This window comes from Stegostoma tigrinum, chromosome 38, assembly GCF_030684315.1.
Source record: "Stegostoma tigrinum isolate sSteTig4 chromosome 38, sSteTig4.hap1, whole genome shotgun sequence".
NCBI classification, from domain to species: domain Eukaryota; kingdom Metazoa; phylum Chordata; class Chondrichthyes; order Orectolobiformes; family Stegostomatidae; genus Stegostoma; species Stegostoma tigrinum.
Genome location: NC_081391.1, coordinates 25,961,891 through 25,982,601, shown reverse-complemented (window position 1 = coordinate 25,982,601; position 20,711 = coordinate 25,961,891). Strand labels below are relative to the sequence as shown.

The 20,711-nt window shown below is 50.6% G+C and overlaps 1 protein-coding gene and 3 non-coding genes across 4 annotated transcripts; 2 read left to right on the top strand and 2 right to left on the bottom strand.

Annotated features, from left to right (window-relative positions):
* Positions 1-2,154: 2,154 nt before the first annotated feature.
* trnal-aag (transfer RNA leucine (anticodon AAG)) lies at positions 2,155-2,236 on the bottom strand. The gene has a single exon. It is a non-coding gene; the product is annotated as a tRNA-Leu (tRNA).
* A 172-nt stretch (positions 2,237-2,408) lies between these two features.
* On the bottom strand, positions 2,409-2,490 carry trnal-uag (transfer RNA leucine (anticodon UAG)). Its single transcript has one exon. It is a non-coding gene; the product is annotated as a tRNA-Leu (tRNA).
* Positions 2,491-2,715: 225 nt separating this feature from the next.
* trnal-aag (transfer RNA leucine (anticodon AAG)) lies at positions 2,716-2,797 on the top strand. Its single transcript has one exon. It is a non-coding gene; the product is annotated as a tRNA-Leu (tRNA).
* A 2,722-nt stretch (positions 2,798-5,519) lies between these two features.
* Positions 5,520-12,927, top strand: LOC125446987 (heme-binding protein 1-like). Its single transcript, XM_048521056.2, has 4 exons — positions 5,520-5,805; positions 7,364-7,502; positions 9,154-9,334; positions 12,622-12,927. Exons 1-4 carry the CDS (start codon positions 5,728-5,730, stop codon positions 12,797-12,799), a joined length of 576 nt encoding a protein of 191 aa, XP_048377013.1. The 5' UTR covers positions 5,520-5,727; the 3' UTR covers positions 12,800-12,927.
* The last annotated feature ends 7,784 nt before the right edge of the window (positions 12,928-20,711 follow it).

Genomic DNA, 20,711 nt, shown 5'->3' with positions numbered 1-20,711 from the left:
GAGTCTTGCCATTCCTTGTGTACTCCCTTGTCTTGTTAGTCCTCCCAAAAAGCATTACTTTGTACTTTTCTGCTTGTCTATATCATCCTGTGGACCAAGGCTTTCCTCCTCACTATTTATTACAGCACCAATTTCATGCCATCTGAAAACATAAAATCTCCTTTATTTCTGTCCAAATCATTAATACGCACTTCAGACAGCACGCTGCCCAACACTGAACCCTGTGATACCCAGCTGGACACAGGTTTCCAGTCACAAAGACATCCTTCAACCATCACCCTCTGTCACCTGCCACTAAACCACATCTGGATCTGAATTGCCCTGGATCCCTGTTTCCTCCTTGACTACACGCCTATGTGGTCTAAAACATTTCCAAATTTCATGCAGACTGAAACACCCCTCTTGGCCTGTTCATTTTCACCCACTTTTCAGCAACACTTATAGAATAAGGGGCAGCATTTATTGCCCATCCCTAATTGCCTTGGAAAAGGCGTTGAGGAGCTGCCTTCTTGAGCTGCTGCAGCCCTGCTGTTGAGATCCTCCTGCTCTGTGACTATGCGAACCACTCCATGTCAGCTGAATAATTTGGTGTGTTTTATTCTAAGAAAGAAAATCAGGGAACAAGAGGGCAGCTGACATTAACCTCATTTTATGTTGACGTGGTGAAAAGTATAAAATAACAGACATAATACAAAGAAAATATAATCCCAGAAAAGCTTCTCTGAAGAATCGTGGGACAAATTAATAGAAACTTGGGCAAACATGGATTAATTAAGGAAAGCTAGATTTGTTAAGGGCAAATCAATTTTAACCAACTTGAAGAGGTAGCAGTGTTGAAGAGATTAATGCTGTTGATGTGATTTACATGGACTTTCAAACAGTTACACACAACTGACTTGTGAGCAAAATTATTAATAATGGAATAGAAAGATCTGAAACAACAGTTCTGATGAAGAGTCACTAGACTCAAAACATCAAAATTTTATTATCACATGTATTTTACATGAGAAAAACAGTAAAATACAGTGAAAAGCTTTTATATGATCCAGTGCCATTTTGAATAGTTTTAAGGATAACGGATGAATTAGAAATATATAGCTTAAAGAGAGTGCTTTCATCCCATAAATGCTGCCAAATCTCCTGAGTTTCTCCAGCAATTTCTGTTTTGTGACATACACGATTGGCTGATTGACAGGGAGTAGACGTGGTGAATGAATATTTGTGGGAAAATTTGTCGTGGATCTCCGGGGAATTCAGTGTTGGGGCTCTAGTTCTTCCTGACATATTTAAATGAAACAGAATTACAGGATTTAATTTCAAAATCCGGGAATAGAAAACTTCTGAAGTGTTATGAACGATAAGGAGTACAGTTTAGAACCTTGAACGACCAAAGAGAAGATGGTGGAATGGCCAGATAAATGGCAGATGAAATTCAATGCAGAGAAATGTCAAGTGATTTGCTTTTGTAGGAAGAATATGAGAAGGCAGTATACAATAACAGGTACAATTGTAAAGAGGGTGCAGGATGCATAAATCTGAGAAAATGGCAGGAGTGGTTGAAGGCACAGTATATATACACTGTTCTAGGCTTCACAAGAGTGGTTCCAGAGATGAAGAAATTCAGTTAGAAAAGTTGGGATAGTTAGTGTAGATTAGAGGGAGGATTTGAATCAGACGCTCAGAATAGTGAGGTACCTGAACAGTTTATACCAGGTGAAATTGTTGGTAGGATTGAGCACAAGAGGCCAAGTGACACAAAGGAAAACTTATATTACACTCTGCGGCAGGATCTAGAATGAGCTGCCAGACCTTACTGGAGGCCAGTTCAACTGAGGCCCTTAGGAGGAAACTGGATGATTATTTAAAGAGTAAAAAGGCTCAGTGCGAGAAAGGAAGAGGCAGGGGATGGGGACTATGGTGAGTTACTCTTAACAGAAGAGTCATCTCAGACGTGATGCGCCCAAAAGGGGTTGTGATTCTGAACAGATGGAAATCTGAAGCAAAGTGTAAAATAAATGCAGTTGTTCTCATTCAGCTCCAAACTGGGAAAATAAAGCAGCTTCTATGAAGCTGGTTAAAATATCAGAAATGCAAACTTCCAAACTTGATGCGCTTCCTGGTCAGGAAAGCAGGTTATTTATTAAAAGCAGACCCTGGCAGCGGTGGGATTCGAACCCACGCCCCCGAAGAGACTGGAGCCTTAATCCAGCGCCTTAGACCGCTCGGCCACGCTACCGCATGAAGGAAAGGGTTGACAAAACGGTCTTAAAACCTTTTACTATCGTTTGTGTTAAATAAGGATCAGATGCTGCAATCGTTTCAAATTAATTCCACTCGCCGATAATTTCCGACTAATTCTGAGTCCATAGGGAATTAAAAATACATTAAATAAGTAAAAGTGTCGCTGCTGGCAGCGGTGGGATTCGAACCCACGCCCCCGAAGGGACTGGAGCCTAAATCCAGCGCCTTAGACCGCTCGGCCACGCTACCGCCGCGCAGCGCCTCGCCTCCCGGGCCCCTGCTGCTTCCCGCGGCGGCCACACGAGCTTCTCCATCGGCGGACGGCACCGTCCAGAGCCCGCGGGACGGCTCCTCCAGCTCGGCCTCTGCTCCTTGTCGGCCTCGGGCTGTCAGCGAAGCCGCCCCGCCCGGGGACAAGCCGCTTCCTCTCGGCGTTGCCTCTAAGTGAGTGTTGGCGGCGGCGCTTTGTCACCTGGTAGCGTGGCCGAGCGGTCTAAGGCGCTGGATTAAGGCTCCAGTCTCTTCGGGGGCGTGGGTTCGAATCCCACCGCTGCCAGCAGCGACACTTTTACCATTCATTTTAAAACGAGTTTAATAAATCCATTTCCATTCTTCACAATTAAAACAAGAAGTGCCTCACAATCAGCTCAAGATTCTCAGAAATAAAGGGAGATGTTTCCACTGGCGACATAGTTAGGCCACAGGTAATTGAGTGATGGAACAGGTTCGAGGGGCTGAATGGCCCTTTTTCTCTGCCTATGTACTTGTAATAGACCTCCGTGACCAGGATAAATTGGAGAACGTGAATTGTTCTCTTTAAAGAGAAAGTGATTGAACAGAAGTTTTAATAGAGATGTTAAAAATCATCGATAAGTGATAATGGGAAGGGCAGATGCTGGAGAATCCAAGATAACAAAAAGTGTGAAGCTGGATGAACACAGCAGGCCCAGCAGCATCTCAGGAGCACAAAAGCTGACATTTCGGGTCTAGACCCTTCATCAGAGAGGGGGATGGGGGGAGGGAACTGGAATAAATAGGGAGAGAGGGGGAGGCGGACCGAAGATGGAGAGAAAAGAAGATAGGTGGAGAGGAGAGTATAGGTGGGGAGGTAGGGAGGGGATAGGTCAGTCCAGGGAAGACGGACAGGTCAAGCAAGTGGGATGAGGTTAGTAGGTTGGAGATGGAGGTGCGGCTTGGGGTGGGAGGAAGGGATGGGTGAGAGGAAGAACAGGTTAGGGAGGCAGAGCCAGGTTGGACTGGTTTTGGGATGCAGTGGGTGGAGGGGACGAACTGGGCTGGTTTTGGGATGCGGTCGGGGAGGGGGAGATTTTGAAGCTGGTGAAGTCCACATTGATACCATTTGGCTGCAGGGTTCCCAAGCGGAATATGAGTTGCTGTTCCTGCAACCTTCGGGTGGCATCATTGTGGCACTGCAGGAGGCCCAGGACGGACATGTCATCTAAAGAATGGGAGGGGGAGTTAAAATGGTTCGCGACTGGGAGGTGCAGTTGTTTGTTGCGAACCGAGCGGAGGTGTTCTGCAAAGCGGCCCCCAAGCCTCCGCTTGGTTTCCCCAATGTAGAGGAAGCCACACCGGGTACAGTGGATGCAGTATACCACATTGGCAGATGTGCAGGTGAACATCTGCTTGATATGGAAAGTCATCCTGGGGCCTGGGATGGGGGTGAGGGAGGAGGTGTGGGGGCAAGTGTAGCATTTCCTGCGGTTGCAGGGGAAGGTGCCGGGTGTGGTGGGGTTGGAGGGCAGTGTGGAGCGAACAAGGGAGTCATGGAGAGAGTGGTCTCTCCGGAAAGCAGACAAGCGTGAGGATGGAAAAATGGCTTGGGTGGTGGGGTCGGATTGTAGATGGTGGAAGTGTCGGAGGATGATGCGTTGTATCCGGAGGTTAGTGGGGTGGTATGTGAGAACGAGGGGGATCCTCTGGGGGCGGTTGTGGCGGGGGTGGGGTGTGAGGGATGTGTTGCGGAAAACGCGGGAGATGCGGTCAAGGGCGTTCTCGACCACTGTGGGGGGAAAGTTGCAGTCCTTGAAGAACTTGGACATCTGGGATGTGCGGGAGTGGAATGCCTCATCGTGGGAGCAGATGCGGCAGAGGCGGAGGAATTGGGAATAGGGGATGGAATTTTTGCAGGAAGGTGGGTGGGAGGAGGTGTATTCTAGGTAGCTGTGGGAGTCGGTGGGCTTGAAATGGACATCAGTTACTAGCTGGTTGCCTGAGATGGAGACTGAGAGATCCAGGAAGGTGAGGGATGTTCTGGAGATGGCCCAGGTGAGCTGAAGGTTGGGGTGGAAGGTGCTGGTAAAGTGGATGAACTGTTCGAGCTCCTCTGGGGAGCAAGAGGCGGCGCCGATACAGTCATCAATGTAACGGAGGAAGAGGTGGGGTTTGGGGCCTGTGTCGGTGCGGAAGAGGGACTTCACAAGCTTCAAAATCTCCCCTCCCCCCCACTGCATCCCAAAACCGGCCCAGCTCGTCCCCTCCCCCCACTGCATCCCAAAACCAGTCCAGCCTGTCTCTGCTTCCCTGACCTGTTCTTCCTCTCACCCATCCCTTCCTCCCACCTTAAGCTGCACCTCCATTTCCTACCTACCACCACATCCTGCCTCCTTGACCTGTCCATCTTCCCTGGACTGAACTATCCCCTCCCTACCTCACCACCTATACTCTCCTCTCCACCTATCTTCTTTTCTCTCCATCTTCGGTCCGCCTCTCCCTCTCTCCCTATTTATTCCAGTTCCCTCTTCCCATCCCCCTCTCTGATGAAGGGTCTAGGCCCGAAACGTCAGCTTTTGTGCTCCTGAGATGCTGCTTGGCCTGTTGTGTTCATCCAGCTCCACACTTTGTTATCTTATGTTTAAAATCATGATGGTTTGGAGTAAATAAAATCCAGCGCCATATGAAGGGATTGTAAAGGGAGAGATGAGGTGAATTCTTTACTCAGACAGTGCTCAGAATCGACAATATTTCACTCGACATTGAGGTGGAGGCTGATAAATTCCCTTGAAAGGGAAAGAGAGACATTTGTACAAAACAGGAGCAGATTGTTTCTCATTAATAAGGGAATTCAGGCAGGAAAATGGGGTTGAGAAAAGTACCATCTCTGATTGATTGGTGGAGCAGACTCGATGGGCTGAATGGTCTAATTTTGATTCTAAATTTTATGGTTATTTTGGAATTATAAACTTGCTGAAAAGGTTAATGCAAGGGTTAATCTGCAGGCTCCTCCTGGTTAATGACAATGCATTTTATTAAAACAAGCTGATAACGTGTCCCAGAGATAATAGGAACTGCAGATGCTGGAGAATCCAAGATAAGGTGTCCCAAGTACTTTTCCTGAACTTTGAATTATTTAACAACTTGGCAGTTCGTTATTGAGCGAAAACTTCATCGAAGGTCGCTGCTGAGAGCGCTGCAAATTTACCATTGTATTTTGCAAAATACTGTCAGATTTCCATAAGTGCGATCATGTTTGGGATGATAACGAACTCGTTGTTCAGTCAAACTGAGAACCGACCCTGTCAGGTCCTCAGCTCAGAAACCAAGGTAAGACCTTCAGGAAGTATTCAACATTTGACGGAGTCCTGGGGCAGTAACTGAGGGGGTGGGGGTGGAGACACAGACCTGTTTCTGTGGTAATAACCCCGCCATTCTCCAACTGCTGGCCACAATGCCATCACTTTATTAAGTGACCACAAACTCTGTCTCTGAGGGGTGGTAGGCGCTGCCTGTCTCATTCTGTCTCTGACTTGTAGCACTTGGAGAGGAATTGGAACCTTGCGTCACAAACCCAGCTTCCGGAAAAGAAACAGCAACTCCTCAGACATTTGGCCTCAACACCATTGAGTTAAACAGGGAAAACAGGCCAGCGGTAGAAAGTGAATGTATCTGCACGTTTCTGAGCGTGTCTGTATCTAGACATTTGACCAAATGTGTGTGTAGTTCGGAGTTCAGTCTGACCCCATCTACAATTCACTGTAAACTTTCCAAATTGTTAAAATTTGTTTAAATTATGGGGAGGTTAGAGATTTGAAGAACCGGGACGGGGTGGGTGTGAGATTTATAAATGCTTCATTGGCAGATGTGACAATAACTGACAACTCACTGGCCTGATGATTCTTACTGTTCTGAGGAATTGCTCACGCAAGGTTTTGCAGAGTCTGTGTTACAGATTATATTCAATTTACATTCGAGGCTGTTATTATAAAGCCGTGCCCCCAGAGGGCAGCAGAGCTCCACAGAATATTCCCACGCAGGACAGGGACAGTCCAAACTAAAGCTGGGATCACAGTGGGTCAGGCTGCATCAGAGGAGCAGGAAAGTTGATGTTTCGGGTTGGGACCCTTCTTCAGGGCTTGGACAGTCCATAGATAGAGAGTAGGCTAACGTTTTGTGTCAAGATGACTCTTCATCAGAGCTGAAGTGAAGTTTAGAGGGGACAGCATTTATGTAGTCACTTGGGGAGGTTGGTGAGGAGAGTAGGTGTAAGGTGCTGCTGGAGCAAAGATGTTGAAAGTTCAGATTAAGTGAATGGTGCGTGAGGATGGCTGAACAATGGTGTGTCTCCTGTCAGACTTGAAAGGACAGACAGTCCCCTTGAGATGGGGTAATGGGGGCAGGAGTGGGGAAAAGAGGATATCATAACAAGCTAGAGGAGAGGGAAGAAATGATTCACAATTTGAAGGTGTTGAACTCAATATTGAGTGCAAAAGGCTGTAAAGTGTGAAGATGCAAAGTTATTCCTCCAGTTTGTGCTGTGCATTCACTGGAACACTGCAGCATGCTGAGGACAGACACATGTGGAGCATGTGAGCAGGACACGGTGTTAAAATAATCAGCTTTGGGAAGGTCAGGGTCCTGCTTGCACAGACCAGAGGTGCTCTGGAAAGTGACCACCCAGTCTGTGTTTGGTTTCTCTGATGTAGAGCAGGCTACAACAACGTTGGATTATACAGTAGGACATAGCAGTGGCGTTCCCCACTGAATGAAACACTGGGATTTCCTACAGTATATTAGCATGTTTAATGGTGAAATTTATATGGAGGTTGTTTATTTCTATTTCTAAAGGAGTTTTGCGAATGACATGTTTGGATTTTTTCCACAGGGAGACCTGACCTACGAGGAACGCAAGTATGAGGGTGGTAATTACGCCAGTGTTACGGTGAGTGGGAAACCATTTGACGAGGGGTCAGGTGAAGGAGCACTGAAATTGCTCAAATATGTCGGAGGATCCAATGAACAAGGTACAGGGATTCTGCGGGAGTCTGGTGTATAATGGTCAGGAAAGGACAGGGGCTTGGGTTTCAAGCTTTATAGGAATTGGACTGGTACCTCACCAAGGCAGCTAACTCACCACAATCATTCACCAAATTCATCGACCACACAACACAACGACTTGCATTCATATATCACCTTGGAGTGCAGGCTCATAGTTAGTTGAAAGTGGAGTTGCAGGCAGACTGGATAGCAAAGAGGGGATTGATACACGTGCCGTTATTGGTCAGCGCATTGAGCATAGGAGTTGGGAGGGTCATGTTATGGCTGTACAGGACATTGATTCAGCCACTTTGCGTGCAATACTCGTCTCCCTGCTGCAGGAAGGATGTTGTGAGACTTGAAAGGGTTCAGAAACATTTTACAAGGACGTAGCAGGATAGGAGGGTTTGAGCTACAGGGAGAGGCTGAAGAGGCTGGGGCTATTTTCCCTGGAGCAGCGGAGGATGAGGAGTGACCTTATAAAATCATGAGGGGCATGGGTTGGGTAAATAGCTGAGATCTTTCCCCAGCATCAGGGAATTCGAAACCAGAGGGGCATCAGATCAAGGTGAGAGCAGAAAGATTTAAAAGGGATCTAAGGGGCAGCTTTTTCACCCAGAGGGTGGTGCGTGTTTGGAATGAGCTGCCAGAGGAAGTGGTGGAGGCTGGTACAGTTACAGCATTTAAAAGGCTTCCTAATGGGTATGTGATCAGCAAGGGTTTAGCGAGATATGAACTAAATGCTGGCACATGGGACTGGATTTGTACAGGGTATCTGGCTGGTACGGAAGAGTTGGACTGAAGGGGCTGTTTCCAGCTATGTATCTCTATGACTCCGTGAGCCATTCAAATCTGCTTCTTGAGTAATTACAAAACAGAATGTGACGTCGAGACACAGAAGGAACTGGTTAAAGAGATCGATTTTAAGGACCTTCTTAGAGGACAAAATGAAGTATAAATACCAACCTCCCCCACCCCAGTAAGTTTCCCTCAAAGCCACCCTCCATCCTGACTTGGAAATATGTCGCCGTTCCTTCAGTGTCGCTGGGTCAAAATCCTGGAATTCCCTCCCTAAGGGACATCGTGGGTCAACCCAGAGCAGGAGGACTGCAGCGGTTCAAGAGGAAGCTCACCTTCACCTTCTTGAGGGTAGTTAAGGACAGGCAATAAATGCTGGGCCCAGTCAGAGGCAGCCAGGACCTGAGACCAGTCTTAGAGGGTTGATGGGTTTTCGGGGGTTACAGCTATGGGGAGGAGTGGGGCCATGGAGCTAATCCAAAACTACATTTACAATTCAGATACTTCCAGATAGGGAGCAAATCTAGATCAGGGAGCATGGGGCTGATGGGGGAACGGAGTCTGATGTGAGTTCAGATATGAACAGGGGCTGAGGGCCCATCCAGAATGTTGTCTGGGACTAGGCTACAGGGAAGGATGGACAGTATCTGTGTCGGAGCAGAGGGGACTCTCACTGAGTATAAGGGCTGTTTTTACAGGTGTCCAGATGGGAATGACGGCCCCGGTTATCAGAGAGGACTCTCACTGAGTATAAGGGCTGTTTTTACAGGTGTCCGGATGGGAATGACGGCCCCGGTTATCAGAGGGGACTCTCACTGAGTGTAAGGGCTGTTTTTACAGGTGTCCAGATGGGAATGTCGGCCCCGGTCAGTATGACTGTACAACCAGCTGAAGGTGACAGCTTGCAACCCCGTGTCGAGGTTCAAATCCGCATCCCCAGCAAATTTCAAGATAACATTCCTAACCCGACAGATGAGGACATCGTGATCAAACATCAGGATGATTTCACTGTTTACTCCACGTAAGTGTCGGTGAATCCAGAAAAGGGTTAAACCCCCTGTAGTGGCCATAGCTCAGGCTAAGGTGGGTGGTCAGTGAGGAAATGAAACAGTGGGTTGGTCTGCCACAATCTGAGCTGGGCTGGAACACCTTATCCCGACTGTATTGTGAGACTGGGCTTCAAACTCCAGGAAAATGCTCTGCCACGAAGGGGAGGTGATATCCCTAGCGGCATTATCACTTAACTATTCAGACAGAAATTCAGCCAACGTTCGGGGGACCCAGGTTCGAATCCCACCATAACAGATGGTGGAATTTGAATTCAATAGACTTAACAATCTACTGATGACCCTGAATCCATTGCTGATTGTCAGGAAAAACCCATCTGGTTCGCTAATGGTCTGGCCTACATGTGACTCCAGACCCACAGCGATGTGGATGACCATCGACTATCCCCTAAATGGCCTAACAAACCATTCAGTTTGTATCAGTTGCTATGAATTTTCAACAAAGTAATGAAACTGCACGGATCACCTGGCATCGACCTAGACATGGGAAAAGACAAGGGCAGAAACAACCCTGTCGACCCTGCCAAGACTTCCTCACTAACGTCTGGGGGTTAGTGCCAAAACTGGGAGAACTGTCTCACAACCTAGTCAAGAAACAGCCTGGCATAGTCATATCACAGAATCATACCTTACAGACAATGTCCCAGACACAGCATCACCGTCCCTGGATATGCCCCGTCTCACTGTCAGGACAGACCCAGCAGAGGGGGTGGCACTGTGGTATACAGTCGGGAGGGTGTCGCTCTAGGAGTCCTCAACATGAAGTCTCGTGGCTTCAGGTTAAACGTGGGCAAGGAAACCTCCTGCTGATTACTACAAACCATCCTCCCTCAGCTGATGAACCAGTACTCCTCAATGTTGAACAACACTTAGAGGAAGCAGAGAGGATGGCAAAGGGACCAAATGTACTCTGGGCGGGGGATTTCAATGTCCACCGCCAACAGTGGCTCGATACCAGTGCTACTGATCAAGCTGGTTAGGTCCTAAAGGATAGCTGCTAGACCTGGTCTGCGGCAGGTGGTGAGGGAACCAACAAGAGGGAAAAACATACTTGACCTCATCCTCACCAATCTGTCAGCTGCATTTACATCTGTCCATGACAGTATCGGTAAGAGTGACCATCGCACAGTCCTTGTGGAGACAAAGTCCTGCCTTCACATTGAGAACAATCTCCATCATGTTGTGTGACACTCTCACCCTGCTAAATGGGACAGGCTTCACACAGATCTAGCAACTCAACACTGGGCATCCATGAGGCGCTGTGGGCCATCAACAGCAGCAGAATCGTACTCCAGCACAATCTGTAACCTCATGGCCCGGCATATCCCCCACTCAATCGTTACCATCGAGCCAGGGCATCAACCCTAGTTCAATGCAGAGCGCAGGAGGGCATCCCAGGAGCAGGACAAGGCATACCTGAAGGTGAGCTATCAACCTGGTGAAGCCACCAAACAGGACGACTTGCACGTCAAGCAGCAAAAGCAGCAAGTGATACACAGAGCTAAGCGATCCCACAACCGACGAATCAGATTTAATCCCTGCAGTCCTGCCACATCCAGTGGTGAATGGTAGTGGACAATTAAACAACTCACTGGAGGAGGCGGCTCCACAAATATCCCCATCCTCAATGATGGAAGAGTCAAGCACATCAGTGCAAAACAATGAAACATTTGCAACAATCTTCAGCTCGAAGTGCCAAATGGATGGCCCATCTCAGCCTCCTCCAGTGGTCCCCATCATTACAGATACCAGTCTTGAGCCAATTCCATTCACTCCACATGATATCAAGAAACAGTTGGAGACACTGGATACTGCAAAGGCTACCGGCCCTGACAACATTCCGGCAATTGTGCTGAAGACTTGTGCTCCAGAACTCGCTGCTCCCCGAGCCAAGCTCTTTCAGGTACACTGGTGTCTACCCGACAATGTGGAAAATTGCCCAAGTATGCCCTGTACACAAAAAGTAGGACAAATCCAACCCGGCCAATCCCACCCCATCAGTCTACTCTTGATCATCAGTAAAGTGATGGAAGGTGTCAGTAACTGTGCTATCAAGCAGCACCTGCTCAGCAATAAACTGCTCACTGATGCCCAGTTTGGATTCCACCAGGGCCACTCAGCTCCGCACCTCATTATAGCCTTGGCTCAAACATGGAGAAAGGAGCTGAATTCCAGAGGGTGAGGTGAGATGACAGCCCTTGATATCAAGGCTGCATTTGACCGAGTGTGGCATCAAGGAGCCCTAACCAAACTGTAATCAGTGGGTATCAGGGGACAAACGCTCTAGTTGCTGGAGTCATACCTGACACATAGCAAGATGCTCGTGGTTGTTGGAGGTCAGTCCAGGGCATCTCTGCAGGAGTTCTCAGGGTAGCGTCTTCAGCACAACCATCTTCAGGTGCTTCATCAATGACCTTCCCTCCATCATAAGGTCAGAAGTGGGGATGTTCGCTGATAAATGCACAGTGTTTAGCACCATTCATAACTCCTGAGATACTGAAGCAGTCCACGTTCACATGCAATAAGATCTGGACAATACCCAGGTTTGGACTGACAAGTAACAAGTGACATTCACGCCACACAAATGCCAGGATATGACCATCACCAATAAGAGACAATCTAACCACTGACCTTGGACATTCAACGGTGTTACCGTCACTGAAGCCCCACTATCAACATCTTGGGGGTTATCATTGACCAGAAACTCAACTGGTCTCACCACATTAACACAGTGTCTACAAAAGCAGGCCAGAAGCTGGGGTACTGCGGCGAATAACTCATCTCCTGACTCTCCAAAGCCTGTCCACTATCTACAAGGCACAAGCCAGGAGTGAGATGGAACATTCTCCACTTCCCTGGATGGGTACAGCCCCAATAACACTTGAGAAGCTTGACACCATCCAGGACAAAGCAGCCCCCCGCCTGATTAGCACTACATCCACATTTCAGCAGAAGTGGCTGAAGGTAAATTGAGCCAGTCTCAGTGAGGCTGTGGATGGCTTGGCTCAATCCCCACTCTCAGCTGACCACTAGCCCCTCATAGGCAATGATAATGTACTGTGCATTGTTGGTTCTGGGACCAGTTACCCAGCCTTCCCCTTGATCTTTAAATGAATGCTGCCTCTCTCAGAGCAGCCTGTTGGTGGGAAATGGGCTGGTGTCTGTGATGAAGGGCCAGTCAGATTGGGACAGCCTTGAAACTCCATCTCAACCAGAGCATTGTCTTGTTTCTTTCTTGCAGCCAGTTTGGAGGCTATGCCAAGGAAGTTAACTGGGTTGAACACGCAGGAAAGCTGCGAGGAGCGCTGGGAGACGTTGCGTCCTATCACCGAGATTTCTATATCTGTGCTGGGTACGACCCTCCAATGAAACCTATTGGTCGCAAGAACGAGGTGTGGTTTCTGAAGAAGGAGGTTTGAGAGCGTCACATGGACCATTCCACCAGCACAAAAGGCAGAGAGAGGGGGAAACCTTCACGAAAGCATCTCGAGTACTTCCTAACAAGAAAATTCTCTGAAAATTGTCATAAAATATTCAATAATTTCAACAGCCTCTTCTCAGTATCTGAACAGATGCAGATTAAACCTCTACATGTGTTAACCTGAACCTCAATCCATCACTTACTATAAACCTCCAGACTCCCATAGCTACCCTGACTCCACCTCTTCCCACCCTGTATCCTGCAAAAACTCCATCCTGTTTTCCCAATTCCTCTGTCTCTGTTGCATCTGCTCCGTTGAGAAGATGTTCCACTCCGAAGGATCCTGGATGTCCGACCTTTGCCCACTTCTGTCATCCAGACAGCCCCCCACCGCACCTCCTTCACTTCACACTCCACAGCTCTTAACCACCACTACCCCTCCCTCCAAAATAATAAAGATAGGGTCCTCCTTGTCCTCACTTTCCACCCCACCAGCCTCCACATCCAACGTATCATCCTCAAACACTTCCACCAACTCCAATTAGACCCAGATCATCTTCCATTCCCCACCCCTTCCTGCCTTCCATAAGGACCATTCCCTTTGCAATTCCTTAATTCACGCCACTCTCCCCACTAACCACTCCATCCCATCCAGTACCTTCCCCTGTAACTGTAAAAGATATAACATCTGCCCACACCCCACCCCCATCCAGGGCCCGAAACAGCCCGTCCAGGTGAGATAGAGCTTCACCTGCATCTCCTGCAAAATAGCCGACTGCATCTGGTGTTCCTGGTGTGGTCCCCTCTACGTCAGTGAGACCAAACATAGATTAGGTGACTGTTTCACTGAGCATTTCTGCCTGGCCTGTAACAGCCAGCCTCACTTTCCAGCCACCACCCATTTCAACTCCCCCTCCCCACTCCCCCTCCGACCTGTCCGTCCTCATCGTCCTTCAATGTCACAGCGACTCAGAACACAAATTTGAAGAACAACATTTTATCTTCCACCTGAGCAACGTACAGCCCAGAGGGCTCAACACTGAGTTCTCTAATTTCAAATAACCTTCCCACCCATCCCCGCCTCCCCTTCCAGTCCCACCTCCTCCCCTCCGTACCACCATCGGACCCTCCCTTCCATCCACCAACTGGATTCATCCCTCCCATCAACCAACCAGGTCACACCTACCATCAGTGTCCACCTATCACCACCATTCTGCTCCACCCCCCCATCTCTATCTGCAGCTCCTCTGACCCCGACACCCAGCCCTGAGGAAGGGTAATACCTAAAACGATGACTGCTCCTTTCCTCCAGATGCTGCCTGACCTGCTGTGTTCTTCCAGCCCCCTGTTTCTCTCCCTTGGATTCTAGCATCTGCTGTTTTCTTGTCTCATCAGTCTAAACATATCTCCCTCTTGCTACCTCCATCTCTCACCAGGCCTCTCCTCACTCTCTCTCTCTCTCTCTCTCTCTCCCCCTCTCTACCCTTCACTCTCAGTCGTTCCCTCCCTCTCCCTCTCGCTCTCTCTCTCTCTCTCACTTGCTCTCCCCCTCACTCTCGCTCTCGCTCCCACTCTCTAACCCACTCCCTCCCTCTCTCACTCCCACTCACTCTCATTCTCACTCCCTGTCACGCTCTCTCACTCATTCTCACTCATTCACATTCTCACTAAACCCTCTCTCATTCTCTCTCACTCTCTCTCCTATTCTCCCTGTCTCATTCACTCTCTCTCTCTCACTCATTCTCACTCTTTCTCATTCTCACTAAACCCTCTCTCATTCTCTCTCACTCTCTCTCCTATTCTCCCTGTCTCATTCACTCTCTCACTGTCCCTCACTCTGTCCACCCATATTCTCTCTCCCCGTTACTCACTCTTACTCCCTCTCTTTCTGTCTCCCTCTCCCTCGCTCCCTTCTCTCTATCTCCCTCATTCTCTCTCTCCCCCTCCCCCTGACTGGTTCGTGAATGAACATTCCTCTGATCCCACTGTTTGCATCCCAGCACACTCTCTGCTCCCGGCTCACTCTCCGCTCCCGGCACACTCTCTGCATCCCGGCACACTCTGCTCCCGGCTCCTTCTCCGCTCCCGGCACACTCTCCGCATCCCAGCACACTATCCGCATCCCGGCACACTCTCCGCTCCCGGCACACTATCCGCATCCCGGCACACTCTCCGCTCCCGGCACACTCTCCGCATCCCGGCACACACTCTGCTCCCGGCACACTCTCCGCATCCCGGCACACTCTCCGCCTCCCAGCACACACTCCGCATCCCGGCACACTCTCCGCATCCCGGCACAGTCTCCGCATCCCGGCACACACTCCGCATCCCAGCACACTCTCCGCATCCCGGCACACTCTCCGCTCCCGGCACTCTCTCTACTCCTGGCACACTCTCCGCTCCCGGCACACTCTCTGCTCCTGGCACACACCGCATCCCGGCACATTCTCCGCATCCCAGCACACACTCCGCATCCCAGCACAGACTCCGCATCCCAGCACACTCTCTGCTCCCGGCACACTCTCCGCATCCCGGCACACTCTCCGCATCCCGGCACACACTCCGCATCCCGGCACACTCTCCGCATCCCGGCACACTCTCCGCTCCCGGCACACTCTCCGCATCCCGGCACACACTCCGCATCCCGGCACACTCTCTACTCCTGGCACACTCTCCGCTCCCGGCACACTCTCCGCTCCCGGCACACACCGCATCCCGGCACACTCTCCGCATCCCGGCACACACTCCGCATCCCAGCACACTCTCCGCTCCTGGCACACTCTCCGCATCCCGGCACTCTCTCTGCTCCTGGCACACTCTCCACATCCCAGCACACTCTCCGCATCCCGGCACACTCTCCGCTCCCGGCACACTCTCCGCATCCCGGCACACTCTCCGCATCCCGGCACACTCTCCGCACCCGGCACACTCTCCGCATCCCAGCACACACTCCGCATCCTGGCACACTCTCCGCTCCCGGCACAAACTCTGCATCCCGGCACACTCTCTGCTCCCGGCACACTCTCTGCTCCCGGCACACTCTCCGCATCCCGGCACACTCTCTGCATCCCGGCACACACTCCGCATCCCGGCACACTCTCCGCATCCCGGCACACACTCCACATCCCGGCACGCTCTCCGCATCCCGGCACACTCTCCGCATCCCTGCACACTCTCCGCATCCCGGCACACTCTCCGCATCCCGGCACACTCTCCGCATCCTGGCACACACTCTGCATCCCGGCACGCTCTCCGCATCCCAGCACACTCTCCGCATCCCGGCACACCCTCCGCTCCCGGCACACACACCGCATCCCGGCACACTCTCCGCATCCCGGCACACACTTCGTATCCCAGCGCACTCTCCGCTCCCGGCACACTCTCCTCATCCCGGCATACTCTCCGCTCCCGGCACACTCTCTACTCCTGGCACACTCTCCGCTCCCGGCACCCTCTCCGCTCCCGGCACACACCGCATCCCGGCACACTCTCCGCATCCCGGCACACACTCCGCATCCCAGCACACTCTCCGCATCCCGGCACACTCTCCGCTCCCGGCACTCTCTCTACTCCTGGCACACTCTCCGCTCCCAGCACACTCTCCGCTCCTGGCACACTCTCCGCATCCCGGCACACTCTCCGCATCCCGGCACACACTCCGCATCCCGGCACACTCTCCGCATCCCGGCACACTCTCTGCTCCCGGCACACTCTCCGCATCCCGGCACACACTCCGCACCCTGGCACACTCTCTACTCCTGGCACACTCTCCGCTCCCGGCACACTCTCCGCTCCCGGCACACACCGCATCCCGGCACACTCTCCGCATCCCGGCACACACTCCGCATCCCAGCACACTCTCCGCTCCTGGCACACTCTCCGCATCCCGGCACTCTCTCTGCTCCTGGCACACTCTCCGCATTCCGGCACACTCTCCGCATCCTGGCACACTCTCCGCATCCCGGCACACTCTCCGCTCCCGGCACACTCTCCGCATCCCGGCACAGTCTCCGCATCCCGGCACACTCTCCGCATCCCGGCACACTCTCTGCATCCCAGCACACACTCCGCATCCTGGCACACTCTCCGCTCCTGGCACACTCTCCGCATCCCGGCACACTCTCCGCATCCCGGCATACTCTCCGCTCCCGGCACACTCTCTGCATCCCGGCACAGTCTCCGCATCCCGGCACACTCTCCGCATCCCGGCACACTCTCTGCATCCCAGCACACACTCCGCATCCTGGCACACTCTCCGCCTCCCGGCACACTCTTTCCTCCTGGAAGACGACCTCTCTAACAAACCCCTCTCCTCTCTGGCGGCTGGGTCGGTATTGCTGCAAATTCATTGACCTGCAGTTTAACATCTCACCAACTGATTGATACTAAACCCATGATACGCTTCAACTTGAAATTTGGGGAAACAGATCTTCCATCTTTCCCGAAGTAATCAGGGTTTGGAAGTGATGAAGCCTGGTGACACTGAAGAACAACACAGCACTCTGTAAATATTTTAACAACATTTTATTATCATCGGAGTGAAGTGATCACACGCAACACACTCGAGCAAAACACAGGGTGACCTTTTAGAAGTTTATAAAATCATGAGGGGCATTGATTGGGTGAATAAACACCCTTGAGTGAGAGCATCTAAAAGTAGAGGGTGTAGGGTTAAGGTGAGAGGGGAAAGATTTAAAAGAAACCTGAGGGGTAACTTTTTCAAGCAGAGGGTGGTGTGTGTGTGGAATGTGCTGCCAGAGGAGGCGGTGGAGGCTGGTACAGTTACAGCATTTAAAAGGCACCTGGCTGGGTATTTGAATAGGAAGGGTTTAGAGGGACATGGGCCAAATGCTGGCCAAGGGGACTGGATTAATTTCGGAGATCTGGTCGGCATGAACACGTTGGACTGAAGAGACTGTTTCCGTGAAGTACCAGTCTATAAGTTCTGCAGCCTTGTCTCAACTGAGAGGAGGAGGCGCCACAAATTTCTCCACCCTCAGTGACCAGGGAGCCTAGTGCCAAGTGCAAATGTCAACGGGTCTCTCAATGATGATGTTTCTAATCAATCTGTTCAGCAATGTTATTACATAGCTGTGGTGCAGGTGGGACTTGAACCCAGGCCTTCTGACTCCGAGGTAGGGACACTACCATTGCACCACAAAAATCCTGGGCTCTTGGCCTGGTGTCTAGGCCCAACCATCTTCACCTGCTTCAACAATGACCTTCCCTCCACCATGAGATGTTTGCTCGTGATTACACAATGTTCAGCACCGTTTGCAGCTCCTCCGATACTGAGGCAACAAGATGTGGACAATAGCCAGGTTCGTGCTGACAAGTGACACGTGACATTCGCGCCACACAAGTGCCAGGCTGTGACCATCACCATTAGAGACACTGTAGCCACCACCCGTGGACATTCAATGGTGTTACCATCACTGAAACACGACTATCAGAATCCTGGAGGTTACCATTGACCAGAAACTCAACTGGATTACCCCTATATCGTGGTTACAAGAGTAGATCAGAGCCCAAGAATCCTGTGATGAGGAACTCACCTCCTGATTCTCTGGGTGGCGATGGTGCCCGCTTTTAAACAAGGAATTTTTTTAACCAACACATTGTAATGAAAGGCAAAGAAATAATGTGATTTTAATAATTTGTGTAAAACAGGATATGCTGATATTTCTCGATCAGCTGTTACGATGAGTACATGGAGGAGCTATTGTTATGTTGTCACACTCCAGCCCACAGTCAGTGCTGAGCAGGGAAACCTTCCTCTTCTAATTCACATTCACTCATTTGGGCCTCTGCTGTAGGACAGCATTTCAGGTCAGGCTGGGAGCCTGGTGCTGCTGCTCTTGGTGTCAGTTTTGGGGGTAACTCTCCCCTAATTTAAAAGGTAATGTTTTGATTATAGTTTTGTACCAAGTGGTTTAAGTGAATTTTCTGAAGGGTCAGATTATCTTCTGACAATGAGTTCCTTGCCCCTGGCTCAGAGGAACTGACCTAAAAGCTATGCTATACTGAGGCCTGTGTCACACGTGGAGCCAGGGAATCTCCTGGAACTGGCTTCTTATCCTTTCCACGTAGAAACTCCATTCCTGATGGATCCCCCGAGAATCTGTTCTTACCAATTTCCGGTTCCTCACCCCCTGCTGCCCCTCACACACCAGCAGATTCTGGTATACTGTACTTCCCCAACACCATCACCTTTTCCTGACCTCTCATTATCTGGATTTATCCAGACCAGTTTTCCAGAATAAGCAGAATGTTCCTGCAATTAAATGTTGGGGAAGTTTAATGCCATTGTCTCCTATCCTCATCAGACACTTTATTCTCCAACAAATCACATTATCTTTCTCCCAGGTAATAATCTGAGGGTGAACGATGCTATTCACAGCCAATGATGTTCAATTGGAGCTAGCAATGAGCCACCAATTACACATCACACCACCCCTAAGCAAATCTACTCCGCCTCTGTCAGTCTCCACTTCTGGCCGTGACTGAGCTCACATTCTGCAGAAATTATTATTCTCAACCTCTGGGTGTCCCTGTCTCCATCCCCTTTCCCTTTCCCCTGTCCCTGTCCCCATCCCCGTTTCCATCCCCTGTCGTCATCCCTGTCTCCATCCCGTTTCCCCATCCCCTTTCCCCATCCCCTGTCCCTGTCCCCGTCCCTGTCCCCGACCCTGTCTCCATCCCCTTTCCCCATCCCCTGTCCCTGTCCCTATCCCAATCTCCATCCCCTGTCCCCATCCCCTGTCCCTGTCCCCATTCCCTGTCCCCTCCATCCCCATCTCCATCCCCTTTCCCCTTTCCCCATCCCCCGTCCCCTGTCCCCGTCCCCATACCCTGCCCCCATCCCCATCCCCTTCCCCCCGTCCCTGTCCCTGTCCCTATCCCAATCTCCGTCCCCGTCCCCATCCCCTGTCCTTGTCCCTGTCCCTATCCCTATTCCTGTGTCCATCCCCATCCCTGTCCCTATCCATATCCCCATCCCTGACCCTGTCCCTGTCCCCATCCCCAACCCCGCCCCTGTCCCTACCTCCATCCCTATCCTCATCCCTATGCATATCCCTGACCCTATCCCTATCCATGTCACTGTCCCTATCCTCATCCCTATCCCCATCCCTACCCATATCCCTGTCCCTAATCCTGTCTGCTGTGCTCGTGCCCAACTTACCATCTTCCACCCTCCATAAATTTAAACTCAACTGGACCTCTGCTGCCCACACCTTACCTTGTACCATGTTCTGGACTCCTGTCACTCCAGTGTTCACCATTCCAAGCCTGCTGCAGGTCACTAACTCTTCACTTTAAAAATTCACATCTTTATCCTCAAATCCCTCTATAGCTTCAGTCTTTTCTTTTTCTATAATCTCCTGCAGCCCCGTGACACTGTGAAATGTCTGTTCTCCTCCGATTCCAGTCTCTATGATTGTGATTGGTTCCCCATTTAGAGGCAGTGCTGTCAGCTGCTTGGCCCCAGAGCTCCAAAACCTTCTTACAACCCTCCACCTCTTCCCCCACCTACCCCCCCCCCATCCCCACTTTAAGATGCTCCTTAAAACCTACCTGTGACCAACAGTACAATGATATATGTTGGTGGGACAAATGAAAAGCTACCCAGGGCTGAAAGGTATCATTTCAAAGAACGTACAGGGGAAGGATCAGAGGGTGTTCAGACAGAAATCTTTGAAGGCAACAGGACAAGCAAACAAAGCAGAATGGGACCTGGACCTTCATGAATTTAAGCATTGAGTCCTAAGTCAGTTTCTGACCCATTGGCTCAGCTGCTGCTGGAGGTTGCATTCTGTGCTGAGTGCCACATTGCAGGCAGAATGTGACAGAGCGTTCAGGTGGCGTAGTTCAGGGATGAGAAGTTACAGGTCCATGGGTCGGCTGGAGAA